This window comes from Erinaceus europaeus, chromosome 11, assembly GCF_950295315.1.
Source record: "Erinaceus europaeus chromosome 11, mEriEur2.1, whole genome shotgun sequence".
Taxonomy (NCBI): Eukaryota; Metazoa; Chordata; class Mammalia; order Eulipotyphla; family Erinaceidae; genus Erinaceus; species Erinaceus europaeus.
The window spans coordinates 42,206,000-42,228,857 of NC_080172.1; the positions used below are offsets into that span (position 1 = coordinate 42,206,000).

The window sequence follows — 22,858 nt, forward strand, 5'->3', positions numbered from 1 at the left end:
TTCGCCGCTCCCGAGTTCCGGGAACCCCCTTTCATTGGCCTGGACGGCCTGGGAAACACTGTAGTAACGTCCAATCAAAAGGCCACATCTCGGCCTCGAGGAAATATTCCGTGTCGGCCCTTTCCTGGTTGGGTAGTTCTTTCGCTCACTGGCCACTGAGAAGCTTTGTTTAGGTCTGGGAGGTGGGCTTTCCTGGGAGTGGGTGGGCAGGGGGCGTTGATTCTTGACCAATGCTTTCATTCCGACGGATGGTGACCAGCCAATGGGCCGGATGGATAGGACGCTCCTCCCGGAGAGTAGTGAGACCTCTGGTGCGGGGCGATTGGTGGCCGGAGAGATGAGTGGCAGCTATGCAGCCCAATGGGCGCAGTGCGTGGGCCGCGGGGCGGTGCCTGGGCGGGTGCGCGGCGGCGGCGGGGTGGCTGGGCCGGCGGCGGCGGCGGTACGAGGCGCGCGCTCGGGGTCCCGGTCGCGAGGAGGAGGAGGATGTGGCGCGCGGAGGGGAAATGGCTGCCGAAAACAAGCCGGAAGGTAAGAGCCGGAGCGTGAGGGCTGGGGGCGGCGCGGCGGGCGGTCGGACGCGGCCCCGCCGGACATCCCGGGCATTGGCGGCGCCGGGCGGGAGCGCGGGGGCGCGGCGGCGGCGGCGGGCGGGCGCCCGGGCCGGGGAGGGGGCGGAGGGGTGGCGAGGCGGAGCGCGGCGGGGTCCGGAGGTGACTCTCTGGGCCGGCGGGGCGTGGGGGCGGGTTGGGACCCGAGGGGGGGGGCGGGGGTCGGCGGGCGGGGGCCGGGCCCAGCGAGGAGGAGGAGCCGGCAGAGGGAGGGCCAGCGCCTCCCCCACCCGGACCCGGCAGCCCCGGACCTTGCGGTCGGTCCCCGCCCCCCGCGCCCAGCGCCGGACCCCCGGGGGGGGGCACGGGGCGGAAAGTTTATCCGCCCCGACCTTCTCAGGCCCCGCGTCCTGCTGCCCCGGGTCGGTACTCGTCGGGGGCACGGCCGGCACGCAACCCTCGCCGCCCCTGCTCCCGGGCGGCAGGCCAGCTGGACTCTCCAGCATCGCCCTCGGGGCCCCGTGGGCGCCTCCCAGAGACCGCGGGGTCCCCGCGCTTCTCCCCACAAGGGGGACCCCCTTCTGGCGAGAGTACCCGGCAGAAGGGCCTCGTGTGATTTCTTCCCTTCCCCTTCCTGGGAAGGGGGCCTGCGCATCCTCTCTGTCTGTCCCTGGCCTTGCATCCCATCCTGTCCTTTCCCTTACTCCCCACGAAGCCAGGAGGGTGGGGTCTCCTTTTTTATGGCCAGTGAGTATCTTCCTCCTTCCCCCCAGACTCCCTTGCTCTTTACCTTCTGTGACCCTTTCTGGCGGAGGGTCCGTCTCATTCTTTAGCAGTCTTTTTGAGCCTCTGCACAGCACCCATTGACCCTTTTTGCCAGGACAAGGAGACTGGGACTACCCATGCTCTTCTTCTCTCACCCAGTGGACAGCGGGGGCCCGTGCAGCCCTGAAGTAATTTCTAAATAGGAAGACAGATACTTCTTACAGATTATGCATACTCTCTGCACACTTTCCTGGGTGAGGGTGAGCTCATTTCCTGAATACCCTTTGAATTGCCCTCCGTCTCTTGTAGGGGAAACTAGGCACCCCTGTGACCCTTTCTCATTTGTCTTTAAATCTTGACATGGTCTCTACTTAGAATTCCCTGTCTGGGTGAGGATGAGCGCCACACTAAGATGTAGGGCAGGGTTTCCATCGTGCCTAGTATTTGAGTTAAAACGGGCCACAAGGGTGACTCCAGTGTCTGAGGAAAAGAAGGGTAGACTTTGGCACCCAGGTTACTCTTATCTCTTAGGTGGGGGTTGCAGTCACGAGTTGCCACACTCCTAATAGGAAGAGGGTCAGGTGCTCTTGTCTTTTGGAATTCTGATTACTGTCTCCTAGGCAGTGAGTACCAGTCTTTGTACATCATACATTTGTGAGTCTTTGAAACTTCCCTGGGAATAAACTTTCCATATCTTTCTAAAGAGAACTCATATTCTCCTTATGGCTTCTCTTTCCCAGTCAGCCATATATATTTAGTGAGCCTGTTACCTTGACTTTTTCTAATTTTCTTAAATTGTATTCATGTTGGCTGGGTAAGAAGAAGCCATATGCTTTTTCATCCAGAAAAGTGAGTCCCTGGTCGCCCACATGCCATTCGGGAAGAGGTGGCTTTTGTGTTCCTTGTGGTACTAAAACCTTCCTTTGGCCCTGGTGGTGTCTCCTGTTGGATCCAAACATTTCTTTCCATCTTGTAGCATTCAGATGAATAGGAAATTTGGATACTATTTTTTGCAGTTCTGGTTCTCTTCATGAAAAAGATTATCAGGATACTGCGTGTTTGTTTATACAACACATGTAGGTACATATTCATAGATGAAATCATATTCACTATGTATGTATGTATGTAAAATTGGGTTAGGTAACTGTATGTTCTAGGTGTGTATAAGGGACCTTCAGGATTAGAGACTCACAAAAATAAGTTAAGTGGCCAGTTCTCACCACTTGTCATTTGTCCTGTACTAAAAAAGCTGAATGACATCCTGAATGTTCACCTTGCCCCTGAGCACAGTGTAGAGTGCTTGTGGATACTCACCAGGACTTAGGCATTCTGAAATTAGGGGTAATTTTCAGTGTTCGATTCTTGGTAGGGTGAAAAGTTTTTATCTTGATGTTTTTACTACTACTGTAGGGCAAGGAGATTTCATGTATTTTGGACAAATGATTGGAGTGGGTGAGGAGAAAGTGTTTTTGTGACACAGCTATGGATGGATGGCCATAAATATGCCACTGATTTATTTAAGCTGTTTAAATAATTGAGAGAGGTGGTTAACACTAGGAAGAGGTGCCTTTGAAAAGGTCTTTGACACTTCATGAAAGGGTGGGGGGATTTTTTTTTTTTTTGGCCAGGTTTCTTTTTGTTACGCTTTTTGTATTTGACATGCCTCCTGGGCTCTGTGGCTGAGGATGATGAGAAGCATATTAGCTATAGTTGGTTCTTGCCTCTTCAGGTCCCCTTCCTTCACAAATCTCACAATAGTTTTGTCACTTGTAGCAAAGTCTTTTTGATTGGTTTAATCTAGCAACTCAGGCTTCCCAACAAACTCTGGGGGACTTCAAGCATTTGCACCTTTGGATACTCTTCTGTCAAGGAGACTCTTCACCATGATTACTGAGTAAGGAGATACAGTCATCTGGAGGTTTGGTCAGCATTGGACTTAAATCTTGGGAGTTGCCCTTTAGTCAGAATTGGGTTTTTCAGTGGACAGTATACCCATTGCCTGAAAGTAGTACTTTTGCCCTTGTTTTCCTTTTTAAAAAATTATGCTGTTTTTATTCTGCCTCTCTCTATACAATTAGCTGATGGAATAGTGTACTTTTAGAGCATAGTATTAATAACCCTTGGGAAACAGGTGTTGAATACCTGTTATATGTTTTGTGTACCCAGTGGAATTATTACATTTCTGGTGGTAGAGCCTTTCTGCACTTTCTGTCTCTACCATCCTTTGCCCATGTGGTACTCATACAGTTGACAGCAACAGGAGAATGGTAATAGGAACACTTCCAAGGTTAGTGTGTAGAGTTGTGCTTCTCATTTAGTTTTATATCCTTGTACTTTCTGTGTCACCTGCTCCCATCAATTAAAGGAGATCAGCTTTTTCCTCTTCCTCTTCCAGTGCATGGTGTCTCTTAAAGTCAGGCTACACAGGCTCTCGAAAGTACTTTTCTTTCTACATCCTTTTGCTAGAGCTTCATTTCTGTCTCCCCTCCCGTAGTTGTTTTGGACAAGGTTGGGTGACCCATGGGACATTTCTTCACTTGTCTTCTTGAAGACCTGACTTTCCCTGCTTCTGGAAAACGTTAGATTTCTCCATTTCATTGTTTAGTGGACTCATAATGTTGATATACACACAACACCCTCTACTCAAGGTCAGAGTGGGTTAAAGTCTTCTTTCCAAAAGATTGGGTTGCTTTTGCTTGTTCTTGGAGACAGATGTATGCATTGTTTTTCTGCATTTTTCCATTTCTTTACTTTTTAGGCATCCCCTCCTCAACTCCCCAAAGACCATTGTTTAGAGTCAGGTGGCATCATTATAGTCATAGCTCATGTATCCTGGTGGGGTTACCCCAAATTAGAATCTTTCTGCCTAAGGCTATATACTTTTCAGGGATCATTCCTTTAGCTTGTCACTGGAATTCTTTTTCTGATTTTGAGGTAGTCTATCTTGTGGCTTAACCTTTTTAAACACTGTCCTTACTTTGAATGACTTTTCATATCTCTTAGTAGTTATACTCCCCTTCCCCACCCCCAATTTTCTTATGGAGAAAGCAGTAGAAGGTGATTTTCTGTTCACTACTTTTCTCTTCATACTCATGCCTGTTGTTCCTTTTATGGGACCTTTGAATTTGACCTTTTGGAGAGAAGTTGTTTTCATCTGTAACTCTGATCACTGAGTGTCACTCAGGAGACCTTTACTGAGTATCTATCTGTTTTGTTCAAGGATCTGTGGGGTTACATGACTTTGCTTGAGACCGTGTGAGTCTTATTAATTAGCCCTTTAGCATTAATGACATTTCACTGTATATTGTGCTTGCCTTTTATATATTCTCGTAGAAAATTGTTTTCTGAATTCTAATTTGTTTAGATTGTAATCTGTCCCATTGAGCATTTCCCTCCTTTCTATAGGAGTCAGGGGAGGACAGACCAGGAGAGATTTAACAGCTTTTTCCTCAGACTGTGTGTGGGGTGAGTGTGTATAAGAAATAAAGCAAACCTTTCAGATTGTCAGTAACTTTCAGTGGTTTAGATAGTATATGACTAGTTGGGATGCTGGTTTTAACACTTTTATAGAGCATACTAGTTGTTGTATCCTAACAAAATCAAGTGCATCTTTGATGTAAAGGAGTGAAAAAATTAGTTTTTTTTCTTATAGCTGACATGTTTCATATTATCAGGTAGTAAGAGGTATATGAGCTGTTATATATTTGTTGCCAGGAAGTGCTACATCTTAGATTAGACTAGATTAGATATTGCTGTAATAACGACTACTTTTTGCTTATTATATGAGTTTAAATACTTTACACTTTGTGATGGTACCATTTAGTGCATATGTGTATGCACATTTGCTTGTCAAATAGCCTCAGAATATTTTTGAATGTAGGGTAGGTATACATAATGATGCCAGTAATCATAAAGAATTGATATGGAATACACCTTTTCGGTCTACATTTAGATCAGACTCCACAGTGTCTGTAGACATCAATTCTAGTATTTTACTCTTTCTTAGGATTATTTTAGTATGCAGTTTGGCAGTGTCTTTTTTCTCTCTCTCTTTTTTTTTTGTGTGTGTAAGTATGTGACTTAATATTTTTTTCTGACAGGTAATAAGTGTTTCTGTTATATTCCCATTATAATCATTTTCTGAGATGTTCTGTATCTTCTAATATAATTTACTATGCCCCCACCCTTTTAAAAAATGATTTAGACAACTTAAATCCTGCATCCCTTTACTTCCCAATAAAGAGGTTTCTTCATTGCTCTTATTGTTATCACTATAAAAAAGCATTTGGAGGCCCAGGAGGAAGTGTAGTGGCTAAAGTGTTGGACTCTGAAATATAAGGTCTTCAGTTAAACCCCCTATATCCTATGTGCCAGGGTGATGCTCTAGTTGTCTTTCATTAATAAATCTTAATAAAGTATTTGAACATTTGTTGTATTCATAGCTCTCTATCATTTAGTAAAGTGGGGGTGTTTGCTATTCCTTTAGTCCTCTAGTGTGGGACCTAAGAGTAGGTAGGAAAGGGATTATGGTACATGGCAGGGGATGACTGTAGTATGTGTTAACTGGATAGTGTCCTTGGGTGAAGCATGGTGTCCTTTTGGTGTTTGGGCCTCCCCATGTAGGATTTTGTAATTTTTTTTTTTTAGTTGCATTTAGTAAGCTTCCTTTTTTTTTTTTTTTTTTTTTGTAAGCTTCCTTTTTTATGGTAATTTTTTCTGGACCGAGCCAACCAGTGTACTACATTTGTAAGAACATCTGGGAGTCTTCTGATGATATTATATTCTAGTACTGTCTTAGATCTGTTTGAGAATGATAGAATTATTCTTCATTTCTACTTCTTTTTTCATATGATATGAATAAGAATGTATGGCCATCCAGAGGACTCTGAACCCCAATTCCAGCAAGACCCAGAGAGAAAAGAAGAAAAAAAAAACTACCTGTTAAAGCTGATAAATTAGAAAACTATTACCTTGACAATAAAAGTAGATTTATCTACAAAAAAAAAAAAACAGAATATGTTCATCCACTCTATTTTCCATAGTATGTAATCAGCATATTTTTTTGATCACCTAATCTGGTTCATCATATATGTTTTCCAGGCTTTATGAGATCCTTATTTTATGCCTTACAAGGTCATAGTATCCACCAGTCATGTGTTTAAGATGTGTTAACTATTTTCATTAGAAAGAGGGATTTGTAAAAATATAAACATGGTAGATGGGTCATCATCTCATGATATTTGCCATGTACTTCTATGGAAAATGTTTCTTAGTACATATTGACAATGGATGGTAGACCCTTAATTTTTTTGTATGATGGGACAAAGTAAAGGGTGTTTTTTTTTTGCCATCAGTATTCTGGCTGTGTGTTTCTGAGGTTGTATTGCATCCTTCTGCTTTGAATGCCATTGCTTGTAGAAGGTCATGGGCCTCCTTGTGTAAAGGTTGGTAATGCTTCCTGAACATTTTTTTTTTTTTTTTAGCTCATTACTCTGAACTAAAAAAGAAATACTATGTACTCCTCTGCAAAGAAAGGCCAAGTGTCAGCCACATCGCTTCAGTTTTCACTTTTTGGGGAGGATTTTTTCATTTACTTTTCAACTGATTGATGTAACAGACAGAAGATGGAAGGAGCAGAGATTTATTTTTAAATGGTTCTCCTACATTTACTCCAGTGTTCTGCTCCCTCTTGATAGAGTTGTATGTTTTCTTACACATCAATGCTTTGCTCATTTGAAAAGTACAGTAACCTCCCCCCACCCCCTACAGAAAAAAAAATAGGCAGACTTTTCAAGTCATGTAACATGTCTATAGCAGAAGGTACTATGAAACTGCTGCTTATTCCTATTGCAGTGTGGCTTTGTAGTTACAAGTGTCTAAAGTAGCATGCCATCAAGGAAATAGTTGGGTGGTCCGGGAGGTGGCACACGAGGTCTCGAATTTACTCCCTAGCACCATGTGTACCAGAGCAATGTCTGGTTCTTTCTCTTCTCTTATCTTTCTCATTAATAAATAAATAAAATCTTTAAAAAAGAAATAAATAGTTGGAACCAAGTTAACAGTTTTAAGCATATTATACTACCTGGAGACTAAGTGGCATTACTCTCACCATTAATTTCACTTTATGATGTCCTTCAAAATTTCTTCTTTTCGGGAGTCGGGCTGTAGTGCAATGGTTTAAGCGCAGATGGCACAAAGCACAAGGACCGGCATAAGGATCCCGGTTCGAACCCCGGCTCCCCACCTGCAGGGGAGTCGCTTCACAGGTGGTGAAGCAGGTCTGCAGGTGTCTATCTTTCTCTCCCCCTCTCTGTCTTCCCCTCCTCTCTCCGTTTCTCTCTGTCCTATCCAACAACGACGACAACAACAATAATAACTACAATAATAAAAAAAAAAACAAGGGCAAGAAAAGGGATTAAATAAATAAAATAAAAAATATTTAAAAAAAAAATTTCTTCTTTTCCTTCCCACACCCCCCATTTTTTTTTTTGTTGTTGTTGTTTTTACTGGCAGTCATGACAACATTTCAAAAAACATTCCAGAAAGGCCTGATCTGACTGCTCTCCCTTTCTGTTCAGCTACTGGCTTTGGGTGTTGCGTGACTGATACTTTTTGTGTATAGCCCTCAGTGGGATTGACATGTGAAAATCCTTTTGGAACACAACTTTTAGTCGTTGGTCAGTTTATTCATATTTCCTTCTGGTTTCCTTAAAATTACGTATTCACCTGGAGGCATTTGCAGGTTATTTTTCCTTCTTTAGTTCCATCTAACCATTGGTGAACACTGGAATTTGTTTTCTTGTAATAGTAAATTTCTGTGTCTCTACTTCTGTGTCTTAACATCTGAAAGGGAAGCCAACCCCAGTAACAGGAAAAAGACATAACTTAGACTTTCTCAGTAGAGCTTGTGCATTACTGCAGAGATGACCTATACTTTCAGCTACGTCAAGTGACTATCACAAGTGATAAGCTAGGAATTTAAGTGTATTTAACACACACAGACACACAATATATGTATTTTTTAAATTTTCTTTTACAGAATTCCACAAGATATATCTGTTTGTTATATTGGAATGGCATACAGGTATAACCAGAGCTGATCCTGAAACTTAAAAAACATTAAAGAGAAAACAAAGCCTTTCTTTTTAATTTTGAAAACCACATATTTTTTTTTTCCCTTCACCTGGGTTGATTTAGGTTGCTAGAAAGTATTCTGAAATATAATAGTACAGTGAAAAAAATAATCTTTTAAAAAACTTTGATTTGGTTTTTAATTCTGGTCTGAAAAGTCATTTCCAAGGATGTATGGGCCCCATTGGTTTTCTAGGGCACTTCTAGCAAAGCATTAGGAAACAATAACAAAAATTGGTACAAAGTATGAAATTATCAAATGGGAAGAAAAAAGATTCTGTAGTGTAGAAATCATCCATTTATCATTAAAAAAAACCTCAAAGTGATGATTGGAAGTGTAAATACAGATATTGTAAAGGGAATTGGAATGTTGGATATGATTGTCATATTGAAATAGGTGCATTCCTCCAAATGTGGATAAAGACATTGATGGGATTGGTAATTTTAAACCATTATGTTTTTTATCTTTTAAAAAAGCAATTGAAAAAAAAAAGCAATTGAAATAAAATGACCCTGTTTAATGAAGAAAGTGTAAACTTTAATGGAAGTTGAGTACAATCAAACATTTAAAATGTGAAGATTGAAGATAAGGATTTTTTTTTTTATTGCAAATCCACAAGGGGGTAGTGATGTTCTATCAAAGATATTTGTGGTGGAAATGTGAGATGATCTCTTTTAGCATTTTAGATTTACAGATAAAACTAGAATGTTTGTATTTTTAACTTAACAAGATCTTTTTAGAATGTTTATTGGCATGATTGTTTATTGTTTAAATTTAAAAATCCCATTTTGGGTGAATGGCTATCTTAAGCCATGCAATAATAAAGGAAAAAAAAAATGCCCTTTTAGTTTTGTTCTTGGAGAGGTCCCCCAAAGGTTTGAAGGGACCTTTTACGTTTTCATCAGATGGGTAATCTGCCAATGTCATAACAAGGTTTGTAGGAGTCACTTCTCCCACAACCACATGAAAACTCAGTGTTGCTCAAGTCCTATAAAAAGATCAGGTCACTTCTTTTCAAGGAATGTAAGAATCTTATGGTTTTTTTGGAAAATATTAGAAGTCTAGGAATCGGTTACTTAAATGTTCTAAATAAAAGGATTTTAGTAATGTCTAAACTCCACAGAAATCTGTGTTAGTAGTTGTATATTTAGTTCTGCCAAGAGATGAAAAATGTGAATAATCCCCACAAGTGGCTTTTAATAGTTCTCAATAAGCCAAATTTTTATAACCTCTTTTTTTAAAGTAGTTTATGCTATATCATTAGATAAAGACATTTTTTCCCTCTTTCATATAAAAATTCCAATAACTTGCTTGAGGTTGCTGAATCCCATCCCATTATATTCAGAATTGCTTTAAAGTCTAGTCTGGCAGTGCCAGGTAGTTTTCAGTGAAGTACAAGCCATAGCACTTGGTATTTCTTGATAGCATGGTGGAAGGTAGGTGTGGGACTATGTTCATTTAGAGACATGACTATCTCTGAAAAATACTACATTTAACAATAGTTGGGAACATTTCCATGATTAGAAGTTATGCTTGTTTGTTATACATTGTGTCTTTTTCATTTTTGGTTTAGGCAAAGAGTTGTTAAAATACTTCTTCCCCGCTAGAAATGGACCTACCCTACGACCCCGCAATTCCTCTCCTGGGGATATATCCTAAGGAACCCAACACATCCATCCAAAAAGATATTCTTGGCAGCACAATTTGTAATAGCCAAAACCTGGAAGCAACCCAGGTGTCCAACAACAGATGAGTGGCTGAGCAAGTTGTGGTATATATACACAATGGAATACTACTCAGCTGTAAAAAATGGTGACTTCACCGTTTTCAGCCGATCTTGGATGGACCTTGAAAAATTCATGTTATGTGAAATAAGTCAGAAACAGAAGGATGAATATGGGATGATCTCACTCTCAGGCAGAAGTTGGAAAAACAAGGTCAGAAAAGAAAACACAAGTAGAACCTGAAATGTAATTGGCATATCGCACCAAAGTAAAAGACTCTGGGGTGGGAGTGGGTGGGTGGGGAGAATACAGGTCCATGAAGGATGATAAATGACATAGTGGGGGTTGTATTGTTAAATGGGAAACTGGGGAATGTTATGCATGTACAAACTATTGTATTTACTGTTGAATGTAAAACATTAATTCCCCAATAACGAAATAAAAAAAAAACCTTCTTCCCCTGTCCCCCTCCCTGGCCTACTCCTCTTTCTTACCAAGGACTTTCTCTGTATTATTTATGGAGACAGAAAGATGTACTACTTCACTGACTATCCTAACCTCTGCTGAGAGTTGAACCGTGTTGTCAGTACTTTCGTTCATGAATTTGATTCTGATTTTTTTGTTTCCTTGTTCTGTATTCCTGAGCTGACTTCTGGCACATAAACAAATCAGTTTACCATCAGTCAGTCCATAAATCAGTGATAAAAGGTAAGGCAAAAGATAAGATACTGGAGTTGTTTCCATTGAGCTAGAGTTACTCATTCTAATTTGCATCAGTGTAGTTTGGACCAGGTTTTGGTGAAACAGATTGAAACCTAAAAACAGTCAGTTTAATTATATTATGATTTTGTGGATTGAGCTCTGTTGTGAACATATTAACACTACATTTTTGTTCTCCTGTGAACTTCAGAGTGCTCTACTATAACTCCATTGTTATAAAGTAGCGTTTCTTTTGTAATTTAAATAAATTGGAGAATTCTACTTTATTTCAGAGAGGTAGGATTAGAATCTAACTTTTATCCCAGTCAAATTAGTTTTGGAATGCATTTGAAATGTATTACTCTTGAAGTAATATAAATAACTATTGCTTGACTTGTCTACTATCAGTATGCTGTTCTTACTATGTAACTAGTGTAGCATCCCTTTTGTTAGAGTTAGGACACATCTCCCTTAGATGACACACACTCATCTAGCTGTTGACTTTAGTTTCTCCTCCAGGGAGGTCACTGCTTGTAATTTAGCACTGCATGAGAGCAGTTCTTGAAGAAATATTATTTGGAGTTTTCCTCTGCAGGGCCGAGTTTGAGGCTGAGCCTCTAGCGTATGGCATCTCTTGAGCCTCCTGCAGTTGATGAATTGTGAACTTTAAAAAAGCTCATTTTCTCTACTGTTGGGGACTTGTTGACTTTCTAGATATTTAGTTGACAAACATTTCAAAGCAAAATAAGTTATATTTAGAAATCCTTTTAGCTTAGTTAGAATTTAGAGTAGGAGATTCAAATCACAACCATTTTGATTGATACACAGTCTACTTCTGAGATGACTTTAAACCTCATGACAACTCACATGCTGTCTCCTCCTGTTCAGAAATGAAAGGAGAGTTTTGTGTTCTTTTAGGTTTAACTGAATTGTCTGAGTGGGAATTAAGATGCATGCTCTGTACTTAGCTTTCTCTTTTAAGTAGTTGTTTTAAGAGACTAGGCTAAGAGCACTTAACTTTGCACATTTAAGTATGACTTAAATTACATTATTTTCTCTAAGAATGAGATAATTTCAAATTATTTAAATATAAATTTTAGACATATGTATATATAGAGATGTATAGGTATAGAGAGATAGATATAGAGAGATAGTTATAGAATAAGCCCATATTGGTGACCTTGGGAGAGCTACTGCAGTTTCCATTAGAGGGGGTAGGGACACAGAACTCTGGTGGGAACCATATGGAATTATACCCCTATTATCTTAGAGTTTTGTAAATATTAAATCACTGATAAAAATAAAATAAAAATGGGTAAATAAGCAAAAAATACAGATAAAAAAGGCATTTTAAACTTTACATTTATTTAATTTGATAAGACAGATACTGAGAGGAAGGGGGATAGCAAGTGAGCAAGCAAGACAGAGAGACACCTGTAGCACTGCTTCACCAATTGTGAAGCTTTCCCCCTGCAGGTGGGGACAGGGGCCTTTTTACCCAGGTCCTTGTGCATGCACTTAACCAGGTGCTCCACTGCCCAGCTCACTCCCTAGTTTTTAAGTTCATGTATAAGTCTAGATTTATGTTTTGTTAATGGTTTTTTATTAGTAACTTAATAATGGTTTATAAAATTGTAAGATTACAGGGTATAGTTACACTGTATCTACCACCAAAGTTCTGTGCTCCCACCCTCCCATTGGTAGACACCATAGTTTCCAGTCTTAGAGACAGCCTGGCTGTTACTTTGTTATCCCCCTCCAAAATTCATGGGTCTCAGTTCTCTGAATTCTGTCTTTATCTCATTAAGTGTTATCAGCTCTACTTCCATCCCAGTTAATGGGTTGTGATGTTATTTTCCAATGTTGGCTATATTGGCAGCATTATCATTTTGTCTTACCCGAATACCAAATGAATCCTCTGGTTATGAAGGTCTACCTCCCTATGTGGCTTTTATAATAAGCCTACTGTGATTTCTGGCTCATACTCTTTTCTTTTCACAGCCAGGAAAACTGGTGAATAAGATCCAGGACCCCAACTGGAAGTGTGTTTCTTCTGTTCTTGCTGCCACTTAAGAACTTTTCCCTTGCCCTTCATAACCTTTTCTTGTCTGCTAGATACTGCTTCATCTCTCTTGATTTGGTTACAACTTCTCATATAGCTTTTTTTTTTTTTTAGACTTTAGCTCTTGTATATACAAGAGTTAGTAACAATTTTGAGGAAATCCCCATGTTGGGTAAATTAATCTTTTTTTACTGAGTCTGATGTTCTACATATGACCCATTGTTGTTTTCTGATGCAAATGTGGTGACAGTGGCACCCTAACTGGACCGACTATCCTTGACAGCTGTTATCTTTCACCTCTCTTCCTCTGTCCCCCTCTCTTGAATTCAGGTACATGTGAGGTTGTCCTAGTGTTGACCTCTAAAAATTTCTTACCTATTCTGACCTCTGATAAGAAAACGAAATTGGATATGTGGTTGTTGACTTTCTTTGCTGGTGTGTTGTGCAGCTATTCCTTTCTGTATAATTGTATCTGTTCCTTTTGAAGTCTTCCTCCATGTCAAGAATTAATATGTTGGCTCAAGCCATGTAGGAAGAATCTGAATTATAGTCAGGTGCCTTCTTCCGGATGTATATGAGAACTTAATCTTTTTATGTTTGTTTAACACATTTTGAATGTTTGCTCTAAAAGAAAGAAAAAAAAAGTTAATGTTGTTAAAGATGCAAAGCACAAAAATGTTCACTTAACTCACTTTTTCCCTGTCTCACATTTAAAATCATCGCTCTGATACAAATGAGAGCTCATCGTTCAGGAGAGATGTAAATAAGTATGACTACAAATAAAGAAGTGTCTACTAACCTCAGGCTTCATATATTTGAAGTTGTATTTAAATTCATCTAGTTGTGTTTTCTGGTCTTGATTAATGTAACTAATTAAAATGTATGGATTGTTAGTAATTCAACAAATAAAAACTCTCCTTGTTAAGAAACTGTAGAGCCAGGAGTTCCCAGGACCCGCTAGAAGTGATCATATAGGATCTTTACTTGGACATGTGCCCTGTTCTGCTATAAGCCTGGCATTTGCAGAGACCTTGTATATCATTTTTTTTTGAAGGTTTCATATTTAATGATTCTGACGACTGCAATGTGGCACTACTGTGTGGAATTCATGTCTTGTACTTGTGAGGTTGTAAGTTTGATCTCCCCACTCCCAGGACGGTATATTTTGTAGTGATGCTCTGTTCTCTTTCTTGAATGAATGAATGACTAAATAACTGCATCTTTAAAAAGAAAACTGAAGGGCATGTTAAAAAATAAAAAAAAAATTATTTATTTGGGCAGAGACAGAAATTGAGAGAGAAGGGTGGGGGAGAGTGATAGAGAATTCTAAGAGACACCTGTAGCACTGCTCCGCCACTCACAATGCTTTCCCCCTGCGGGTGGGAACCAGGGGCTTGAACCCTAGCCCTTGTTCATAATAACATGTTCCTCATCTAGGCGCTCCACTGCCTGATCCTTGTCAACATTCTCTGCCTTATCTTTCTGTTTTTGCTATTCTGAAATGTGATGGCTGAGCTGTTTCTTTGATGACAAAACTTCTGATGGAGATCTCTTCCTCATTTATTTTATTGATAGAGGCTATTTTGCTAAAAAAGAATTCCGTAACAAGCAGAAGGTGGTGAGTGGACACTCAACATTTTTTACTTATCTTTATTTATTTATTGGATAGAGGCAACCAGGAATGGAGAGGAAGGGGGAGGTAGAGAGGAAGAGAGACACCTGCAGCCCTCCTTCACCACATGTGAAGCTTTTCCCCTGCAAGTGGGTGAGGAGGTTTGAACTCAGGACCTTGCACATTGTAACATCTTTGCTCAGCCAGGTGCACCACCACCTGGGCCCTGCACTCAACATTTTTGAAGTACTTGTTTCTCTTCTTAGGGCTCCTCTAAAAATTGGTCATAGATTACTTGATTAAATTCAAGGCCCAGAGATTTATCCCATGCATCTGGGAGTTGAAGGGCATTAATCTTTCTTTACTGAGTCTGATGTTCTACATATGACCCATTGTTGTTTTTGATGCAAATGTGGTGACAGTGGCACCCTAACTGGACTGACTATCCTCGACAGCTGTTATCTCCCCCTGCCTCCCCCCTGCCCCACTCCCCCAGTATTTTTAGTCTCTGCCTTCTGTGGCCATGTCTAAAGGAATAGAGGATGCATTTAGCTAGCTACTCTGGTCCTGCTACAAGTTGTCTTGGATGTTTTTGCCACCTTCCCCATCCTGCCACAGTGTTGTCTGAGGAAGTTCTGTGCCATTGCTATTTGATGGAAGTACAAAGGCAGAAATTACCTGTTTTAATAAGAATGAAAAAGCCACGATTTTCAAAATACCTTCAAAAAATGAAGAATAGTTAGTAGAGGTAGTGCACAATGGTGTGAATGTACTTAACATCTGGATTGTGTACTCAATGAGTACTCAGTTTTGGACTCAATTGTGAAACTCAATTGAGTTTCATTGGTAACTTATCTTTTATGTTACGTGTATTTTTGAAAAACTTCAAAACAGATAAAAAAAATCTATTGTGAAAAGAATGTTAATTTCATTACTTCGAGACAGCAGTGAAACAAAGCATCACAATCTCTATATGTAGATCGAACTACCAACACCCATGTTAGCGGGGAAGCAACTGGAGAAGCCAGACCTCCCACCTTCTGTACCCCATAGTGATCTTGGGTCCATACTCCCATAGGGATAAAAAATAGCAAAGCTTTCAAGGGTGGGATGGGATGGGATAGGGAGTTTTGGTGGTGGGAATTGTACCCCTCTTATCCTATAGTCTTGTCAATATTTCCATTTTATAAATAAAAATTTAAAAAATCTCAGACATACACGGATGGTATTCAGGCTCTGAGGCTCATTTATACAGAAAGTGGTCACTGGAATGGTAGTATCAGGGAGCGTAAGCACACACTGCTTTTGTTGAGGCAGTTTGGACTGTAAGGAACATAAGTCACTAAGGTTAAGTGAAGATTTTTTTCCTTAATTAATTAGTTATTATTTGATAGAGATTGAGAAATTGAGAAGGGAGGGGGGTAGAGAGAGGGAAAGAGACAGAGAGAAACCTGCAGCCCTGCTAAGTGAAGGTGGTTCTTATATAAGAACAGAAACAACTTTGGCTTCTCAGGACCAAAATTACAGTATACTGGATAATCTGGGAGCTGAACCTGTGTGAGATGGGGTAGACTTTTCTTCTGGAGACTCCTTGGGCTGAGTTGGGGTTTGTTCTGGAATGCTCTGACTCTTTTTTTTTTTAAAGTATTTTAGTTAATTAATTAATTAATTATTTTATTTAAGAAAGGATTAATTAACGAAACCATAAGGTAGGAGGGGTACAACTCCACACAATTCCCACCACCCCATCTCCATAACCCCCCCTTCCCCTGATAGCTTTCCCATTCTCTATCCCTCTGGGAGCATGGACCCAGGGTCATTGAGGGTTGCAGAAGGTAGAAGATCTGGCTTCTGTAATTGCTTTCCCGCTGAACATGGGCATTGACTGGTCGGTCCATACTCCCAGTCTGCCTCTCTCTTTCCCTAGTAGGGTGTGTCTCTGGGGAAGCTGAGCTCTAGGACACATTGGTGGGGTCTTCAATCCAGGGAAGCCTGGCCAGCATCCTGGTGGCATCTGGAACCTGGTGATTGAAAAGAGAGTTAACATACGAAACCAAACAAATTGTTGAGCAATCATGGACCCAAAGCTTGGAATAGTGGAGAGGAAGTGTTAGGGGGGTACTCACTGCAAACTCTAGTGTACTGCTTTCAGGTATATATTTTGCAGTAGTTTATGGATACATGTGAACATAAGCTCTCTCTCACAGAAACTGGTGTATATCTAGGTTATGGGACTTTGTTAGAAAGTGAACCACCTGAGATGAAATTAGAGTATACTATAAAAGGAAAGGTCTCACCCGAGTAATGAAGCTGAAGGGTTGTCATTCCACTCGTGAAGTCTCTGGACACAGTCTGAGGTGAAGCATGTTGAGGTGGCAATTGTTGCGTTGGTTAGGTTGTGATCGGCGGATGCAATATTAATTTGGTATGGATTGGGAGACGCATACGGGAAAGTGGGCCCTATCCAAGGGCTCCAGGACTGGGGAAGTAGGGGCTCTATAGTGGAGATGTGAGGTTCCTGCTGTCTTAGGGTTCAAAAAGACAGTCGATAGTTAATGTTATCATCACATTATTTGTTAATTGGGTTAACTTTGAAAAGTCCTTTTGTTATGGTTTGCTGTACAGTATCCAGTATCTTGTATATAGCTGTGCTATTGGATGCTTCTAATCTACTTGGTCTAGGCTTTTGAGAGAGCCCGCATATCAAATACACAGCCTATATATTAAAAAGATTCAGTTTGTGTTTTGAAAAACTTTGAGACATACAATTGATTTTCCCCCTCTCATATTAATCATCTACTGATTTATATGTCTACATTTTGCTAGGAGTGTACATAAACACCATTCCCACCACCAAAAGACTGTGACCCATCCCTCCCACCCACTCCCACCCCCCACTGGCCCAGGAAGCTGCATGTCTACCACTCACCACAGGGTTTTTACTTTGGTGCCCTACTTACAATTTGATCAGGTCCTGCTTTTAGTTTCCCTTTCAGATCTTCTTACTCAACTTCTGTTGATGAGTGGGATCATCCCATACTCATCTTTATCTTTCTGACTTAGTTCACTTAACATAATTCCTTCTAGCTCTGTCCAAGATGGGTCAGAGAAGGTGGGTTCATTGTTCTTGATAGCTGCATAGTCTGACTCTCTTTTCTGCTGTGCCTGTCACCCCAACACCCTCTGTTGCTCTGTGCAGAGATGCAGTTTACCTGTAGCTGCTTCATTCCACCATTATTTGTAAGTAGTTGTGATCTACTGTGACTCCAGCCGCAGTACTTGTGTGCCTAGAAGCCAGTTCCAGTGCTTATCATCTTATGACCCTAGTCTCTAGGACTTGTATTTCAGGTACTTAAGATGGAGAATTGGAGTTACTCTTTTGGACCAGAGTCCATAAGTCAGCTTCTTCCCTGGGTTCAGTTGACCACAAAGGGGTGAGTTGGTTAGTGTCAGTTTGCCTGCTGATGAGTTGTGGAAGAAGATGGTGTGAAGAGGGGACTGTAGCAGGGGATCCTGACAGTTCAAGATATCTCAAATAATGTATTGATAAAATAAAGAATATTGACTTCAAAATGTATTATTATTTTTAATATTTATTCCCTTTTGTTGCCCTTGTTTTTTTTTTTTGTTGTTGTTGTAGTTTATTATTGTCGTCGTTGTTGGATAGGATAAAGAGAAATGGGGGAAGACAGGGGGGAAGAAAGATAGACACCTGCAGACATGCTTCACCGCTTGTGAAGCAACTCCCCTGCAGGTGGGGAGCCGGGGGCTCGAACTGGGGTCCTTCTGCCGGTCCTTGTGCTTTGTGCCACGTGCGTTTAACCTGCTGCGCTACTGCGTGACTCCCCAAAATGTATTTTTATTTCCAGTTGTTATAGTGATTAAACTTGCTGCAAAGAAGTTGTTCATTGTAGTTGGAGATATGAAACTACTACCAGCCAGTTAGGGTGTGTTTGTTGGAGTAAGCTGGTTTAGATGTAGTGACCATTCCAAGGTATGCGCTTTTATTCCCCCTTACCCTTTTGCTTTATAGGAGAATGAACCCAAAGCCTCATATTCGAATGATACCATGGCTGAATGACTCACACAGGTTAATATTTTTATTCTTTATTTTAGAGATGGAGGGGACAGAGAGTACCATAGCACTGTTTTACCATCCCCAGAGCTGCCTCTAAGTGTCATTCATGATGCTCCCCTGTGGTGCCAGGGTTTGAACGCAGGACCTTGTGCATGGTAAGGCACACACTGCTGAGGTGCATTATCTCTCAGCACCCCAAAGGTTGTGCTTTGAATGGCATTGAGGCAGGCTGTCCAGTCTGACATGGGATAGTCTGGGAGGTCTTTACCTTTTATGTCGGTTCAGTCATGCTGTTGGAAGCATGTCTGTGTCACTTGAAGTTTTCCACCACCTGGATATTTGAGTGGTTTTTCTGTGTTTATTCCCATTTGAACCACTGCACTTAAAGGCTGGAGGATGGGAAGAAAATAGAAAATCAGTCATCTATTAACTTTATGTGGCTACTCGTATGCACACTTGTTGATTTTTTTCTTTGTCCTTCCTGCCTCTAATTTGTATTTTTTTTTTCTCTTGATTTTTCCTGGTGAAAGAAGGAAACAAAATTATAGTAGAAAGGCGGAAGACTGTGAAAGAACAGTCATTTGGAGATACAATGTAAAGGTCTAATAGCCTGCACACAATTGAATTCTCTGAATAGCCAACTGCTTAGTAATTGATGTTTCATATTGATGACCTTGAGTATGTTTAGAAAAGCAACATTTAGCATGTTCTACTATCAAAAGAGAAAAATATATTTTAAAGAAGTACAGCCATAAAAGTAGTTTTCAGAAGTTGAGTGGATTTAAATTTAAATTTTTTATTTGATTTTTTTATTTTTAAAGATTTGTTTTTGTTCATTTCACATGGGAGTGGTGACTAGAGCACTGTCCCTGCATATGTAGTCACTGGGGATTGAACTCTGGGCCTCAGGCATGCAGGTCCTTTGCTTTCCCCACTTAGCCATCTCCTTGGCTGCTGATTCCATTTTTGAGATAAAATTCATATACCATGAAACTTACCCTTATTTTAAAATGTAGTTCAGTGGTTTTTTTTAGTACTTTTACGTAGTTGTGCAGCTATCAACATCAATGTAGAACATCTTCATCACTCTAAAAATGAAACTTTTTCTCATTAATAGCCTCTTTCTACTATTTCTCCTCCACTCAATTGTAGACAGTCTGTAACTCTCAGTCTTTATGGATTTGCCTATTCTGGGCATTTCATCTAAGTGGAGTTATAGAATATGAGACCATTTGTGTCTGTCTTCTTTTCCATAGTGTCTTGTTTTCAAGGTTCATCCACATTTGTAGCATGTGTCAGAACTTCTTTTATGGACTATCTGTCCATCAGTTAGGACATTTGAATTATTTCTATTTTTTTTTTTTTTTGGCTATTATGAATAACCCTGCTTTGAACATTTATAAACTCCTGTGTCTCTATGTGTAAGTATATGCCTTCAGTTTTCTTGAGTTTGTAATGAGAAGTGGAATTTCTAGGTTAAAAGGCAGCTTATTTATTATATATCTGTGTGGTACCAGGGTTTGCACACAAACACTACTCTGCTACCCATGGAGTTCCTGTTGTTTCTGTCTTTGGTGTTTTCATGTAGTGCTGGGAGTTGGGGATCAAACCAAGAAAATGACACAAGATCCCACACCTGCTACTTCTGAGCTGCCTCCTGGGCTCCTTTATGATAATTTTGCTTATTTATTTAGTTATTGCCAATGAGGTTATTCATGTGTGGCTCTACTGCTCCTGGTGGCCATTTTTTCTTCTTCTCTTCATTTTTCTCTTTTTTTCTTTTCTCTTTTCTTTTTAATAGAGAGTGAGAGGCAGAGAGAGATAGAGACTCTTGTAGCATTGCTCGTGAAACTTCCCTCCCCTGGTGGTGGGGACTGGGGACTTGAACTTTATGCATGGTACCATGTTCACTTTATTGGGTAAATCATCACCGGACCTCTATGCTTAACTTTTTGAGGAATTGACAAATAGTTTTCCAAAGTTGCTGTATCATTCTCCATTTCCACCAGCAACGTTTGAAGGCTCCAGTTTTCCCATATCCTTCCTAACATTTGTTATTACCTATCTTTTTTGTTAACAACCATTTTGTGAATGTGAAATATAACAGTACCTTACTATGGTTTTGCTTTGCATTTTCTTAGTGACTAAAGATGTAGAGCATCTTTTCCTGGCTTTTTAAATTTTTATTTCTTTATTGAGGAATTAATGTTTTACATTCAACAGTAAATACAATAGTTTGTACATGCATAACATTCCCCAGTTTCCCATTTAACAATACAACCCCCACTATGTCATTTATCATCCTTCATGGACCTGTATTCTCCCCACCCACCCACTCCCACCCCAGAGTCTTTTACTTTGGTGCGATATGCCAATTACATTTCAGGTTCTACTTGTGTTTTCTTTTCTGATCTTGTTTTTCCAACTTCTGCCTGAGAGTGAGATCATCCCATATTCATCCTTCTGTTTCTGACTTATTTTACATAACATGAATTTTTCAAGGTCCATCCAAGATCGGCTGAAAACGGTGAAGTCACCATTTTTTACAGCTGAGTAGTATTCCATTGTGTATATATACCATAACGTGCTCAACCACTCATCTGTTGTTGGACACCTGGGTTGCTTCCAGGTTTTGGCTATTACAAATTGTGCTGCCAAGAACATATGTGTACACAGATCTTTTTGGATGGATGTGTTGAGTTCCTTATGATATATCCCCAGGAGAGGAATTGCAGGATCATAGGGTAGGTCCATTTCTAGCCTTCTGAGAGTTCTCCAGACTGTTCTCCACAGAGGTTGGACCAATTGACATTCCCACCAGCAGTGCAGGAGGGTTCCTTTGACCCCTCAACCTCTCCAGCATTTGTGCTGCTACCTTTTCTGATGTATGACATTCTCACAGGAGTGAAGTGGTATCTCATTGTTGTCTTTATTTGCATTTCTCTGACAGTCAGAGACTTGGAGCATTTTTTCATGTGTTTCTCGGCCTTTTGGATCTCTTCTGTGGTGAATATTCTGTCCCAGTCCTCCCCCTATTTTTGGATGGGGTTATTTGTTGTCTTGTTGTTGAGTCTGGCAAGCTCTTTATATATGTTGGTTATTAAACTCTTATCTGATGTATGGCATGTAAAGATCTTCTCCCAATTCTGTGAGGGGTCTCTTGGTTTGGTTAGTGGTTTCTTTTGCTGTTAAGAAGCTTTTTAATTTGATGTAGTCCCATAGGTTTATATGTGCTTTAGTCTTTTTTGTAATTGGATTCGTTTCATTGAAAATGTCTTTAAAATTTATGCGGAAAAGAGTTCTGCCAATATTTTCCTCTAAGTATCTGATAGTTTGTGGTCTAACATCCAAGTCCTTGATCTACTTGGAACTTACTTTTGTATTTGGTGAAATACAGTGATTCAGTTTCATTCTTCTGCATGTTTCAACCCATTGTTTCCAACACCATTTGTTGAAGAGACTCTGCTTTCCCCATGTAATAGTCTGGGCCCCTTTGTCAAAGATTAGATGTCCATAGGTGTGGGGGCATCTTTTCCTGTCTTTAGCGACCATTTGTATGTCTGCTTTGAAGAAATGTTTATTGACGTTCTCTATTTATTTATTTTTATATTACAGAATTACATGATGACGGGTTTGAATCCACACTATTCCCACCTCCAGAGTTCTGAATCTCCCATCTCCCCACTGTAATCCACCATAGTTCCCCTAAGGTTGTAGACATAGACTATCTGTCCATGTTTATACAAAGTTGCCTCTTCTTTTTCTTATTCAATCCTCACTTTCTTCTCTCTTTTTCCTTCTCTCTTTCTGGGTGCTGATGAAGCTGGAGTTCAGAGCCCTCTTAGCTTTACCCTATCACTTCTCCCCCTCTGGGAGTACGGATCAAGGTTGTTTATGGGGTACAGAAGGTAGGAGTTCTGTAGCTGCTTCACCACTGAGCATGGGCGTTGACAAGTAGATATATAACTCCAGCCTGTTTCTATCTTTTCCTAGTGGACCAGAGCTCTGGAGATATGAGGGTCCAGTGTTGTGATTTAGTTTAAACAGGGTTTGCTCTATTTAGGGCTTTGGCACGTGAAAGGATTCACAGCGGGGAGCTGAGAACAAGTTTAAACAATATAAGGTATATTAGGGTGAAACAGGTAAAAGGCAAAATAAACAATTATCACCAAGGGTTAAGAGTACACTAGGTCCATAAAGCCTGAGTATAATTATCAACAGTTTAGTCCCGTAAG

General features: G+C 40.4%; 1 protein-coding gene and 1 non-coding gene across 20 annotated transcripts in view; one reads left to right on the plus strand and one right to left on the minus strand.

Moving 5' to 3' along the window:
- The first annotated feature begins 238 nt into the window (after positions 1-238).
- CAMTA1 (calmodulin binding transcription activator 1) overlaps positions 239-22,858 on the plus strand; it is a 1,087,698-nt gene continuing 1,065,078 nt past the window's right edge. For 6 of the 19 annotated variants that reach the window (XM_060201385.1, XM_060201398.1, XM_060201401.1 and 3 more), the window contains exon 1: positions 270-531. In XM_060201385.1, the coding sequence (XP_060057368.1) occupies positions 361-531 (171 nt within the window). In that variant the 5' untranslated portion in view covers positions 270-360. Of the gene's footprint in view, positions 532-22,858 lie in introns of all 19 variants that reach the window. The other 13 variants (XM_060201376.1, XM_060201377.1, XM_060201381.1 and 10 more) reach the window with 6 other exon arrangements.
- Positions 9,348-9,448, minus strand: LOC132541654 (small nucleolar RNA U13). The gene has a single exon (XR_009552781.1). It is a non-coding gene; the product is annotated as a small nucleolar RNA U13 (small nucleolar RNA).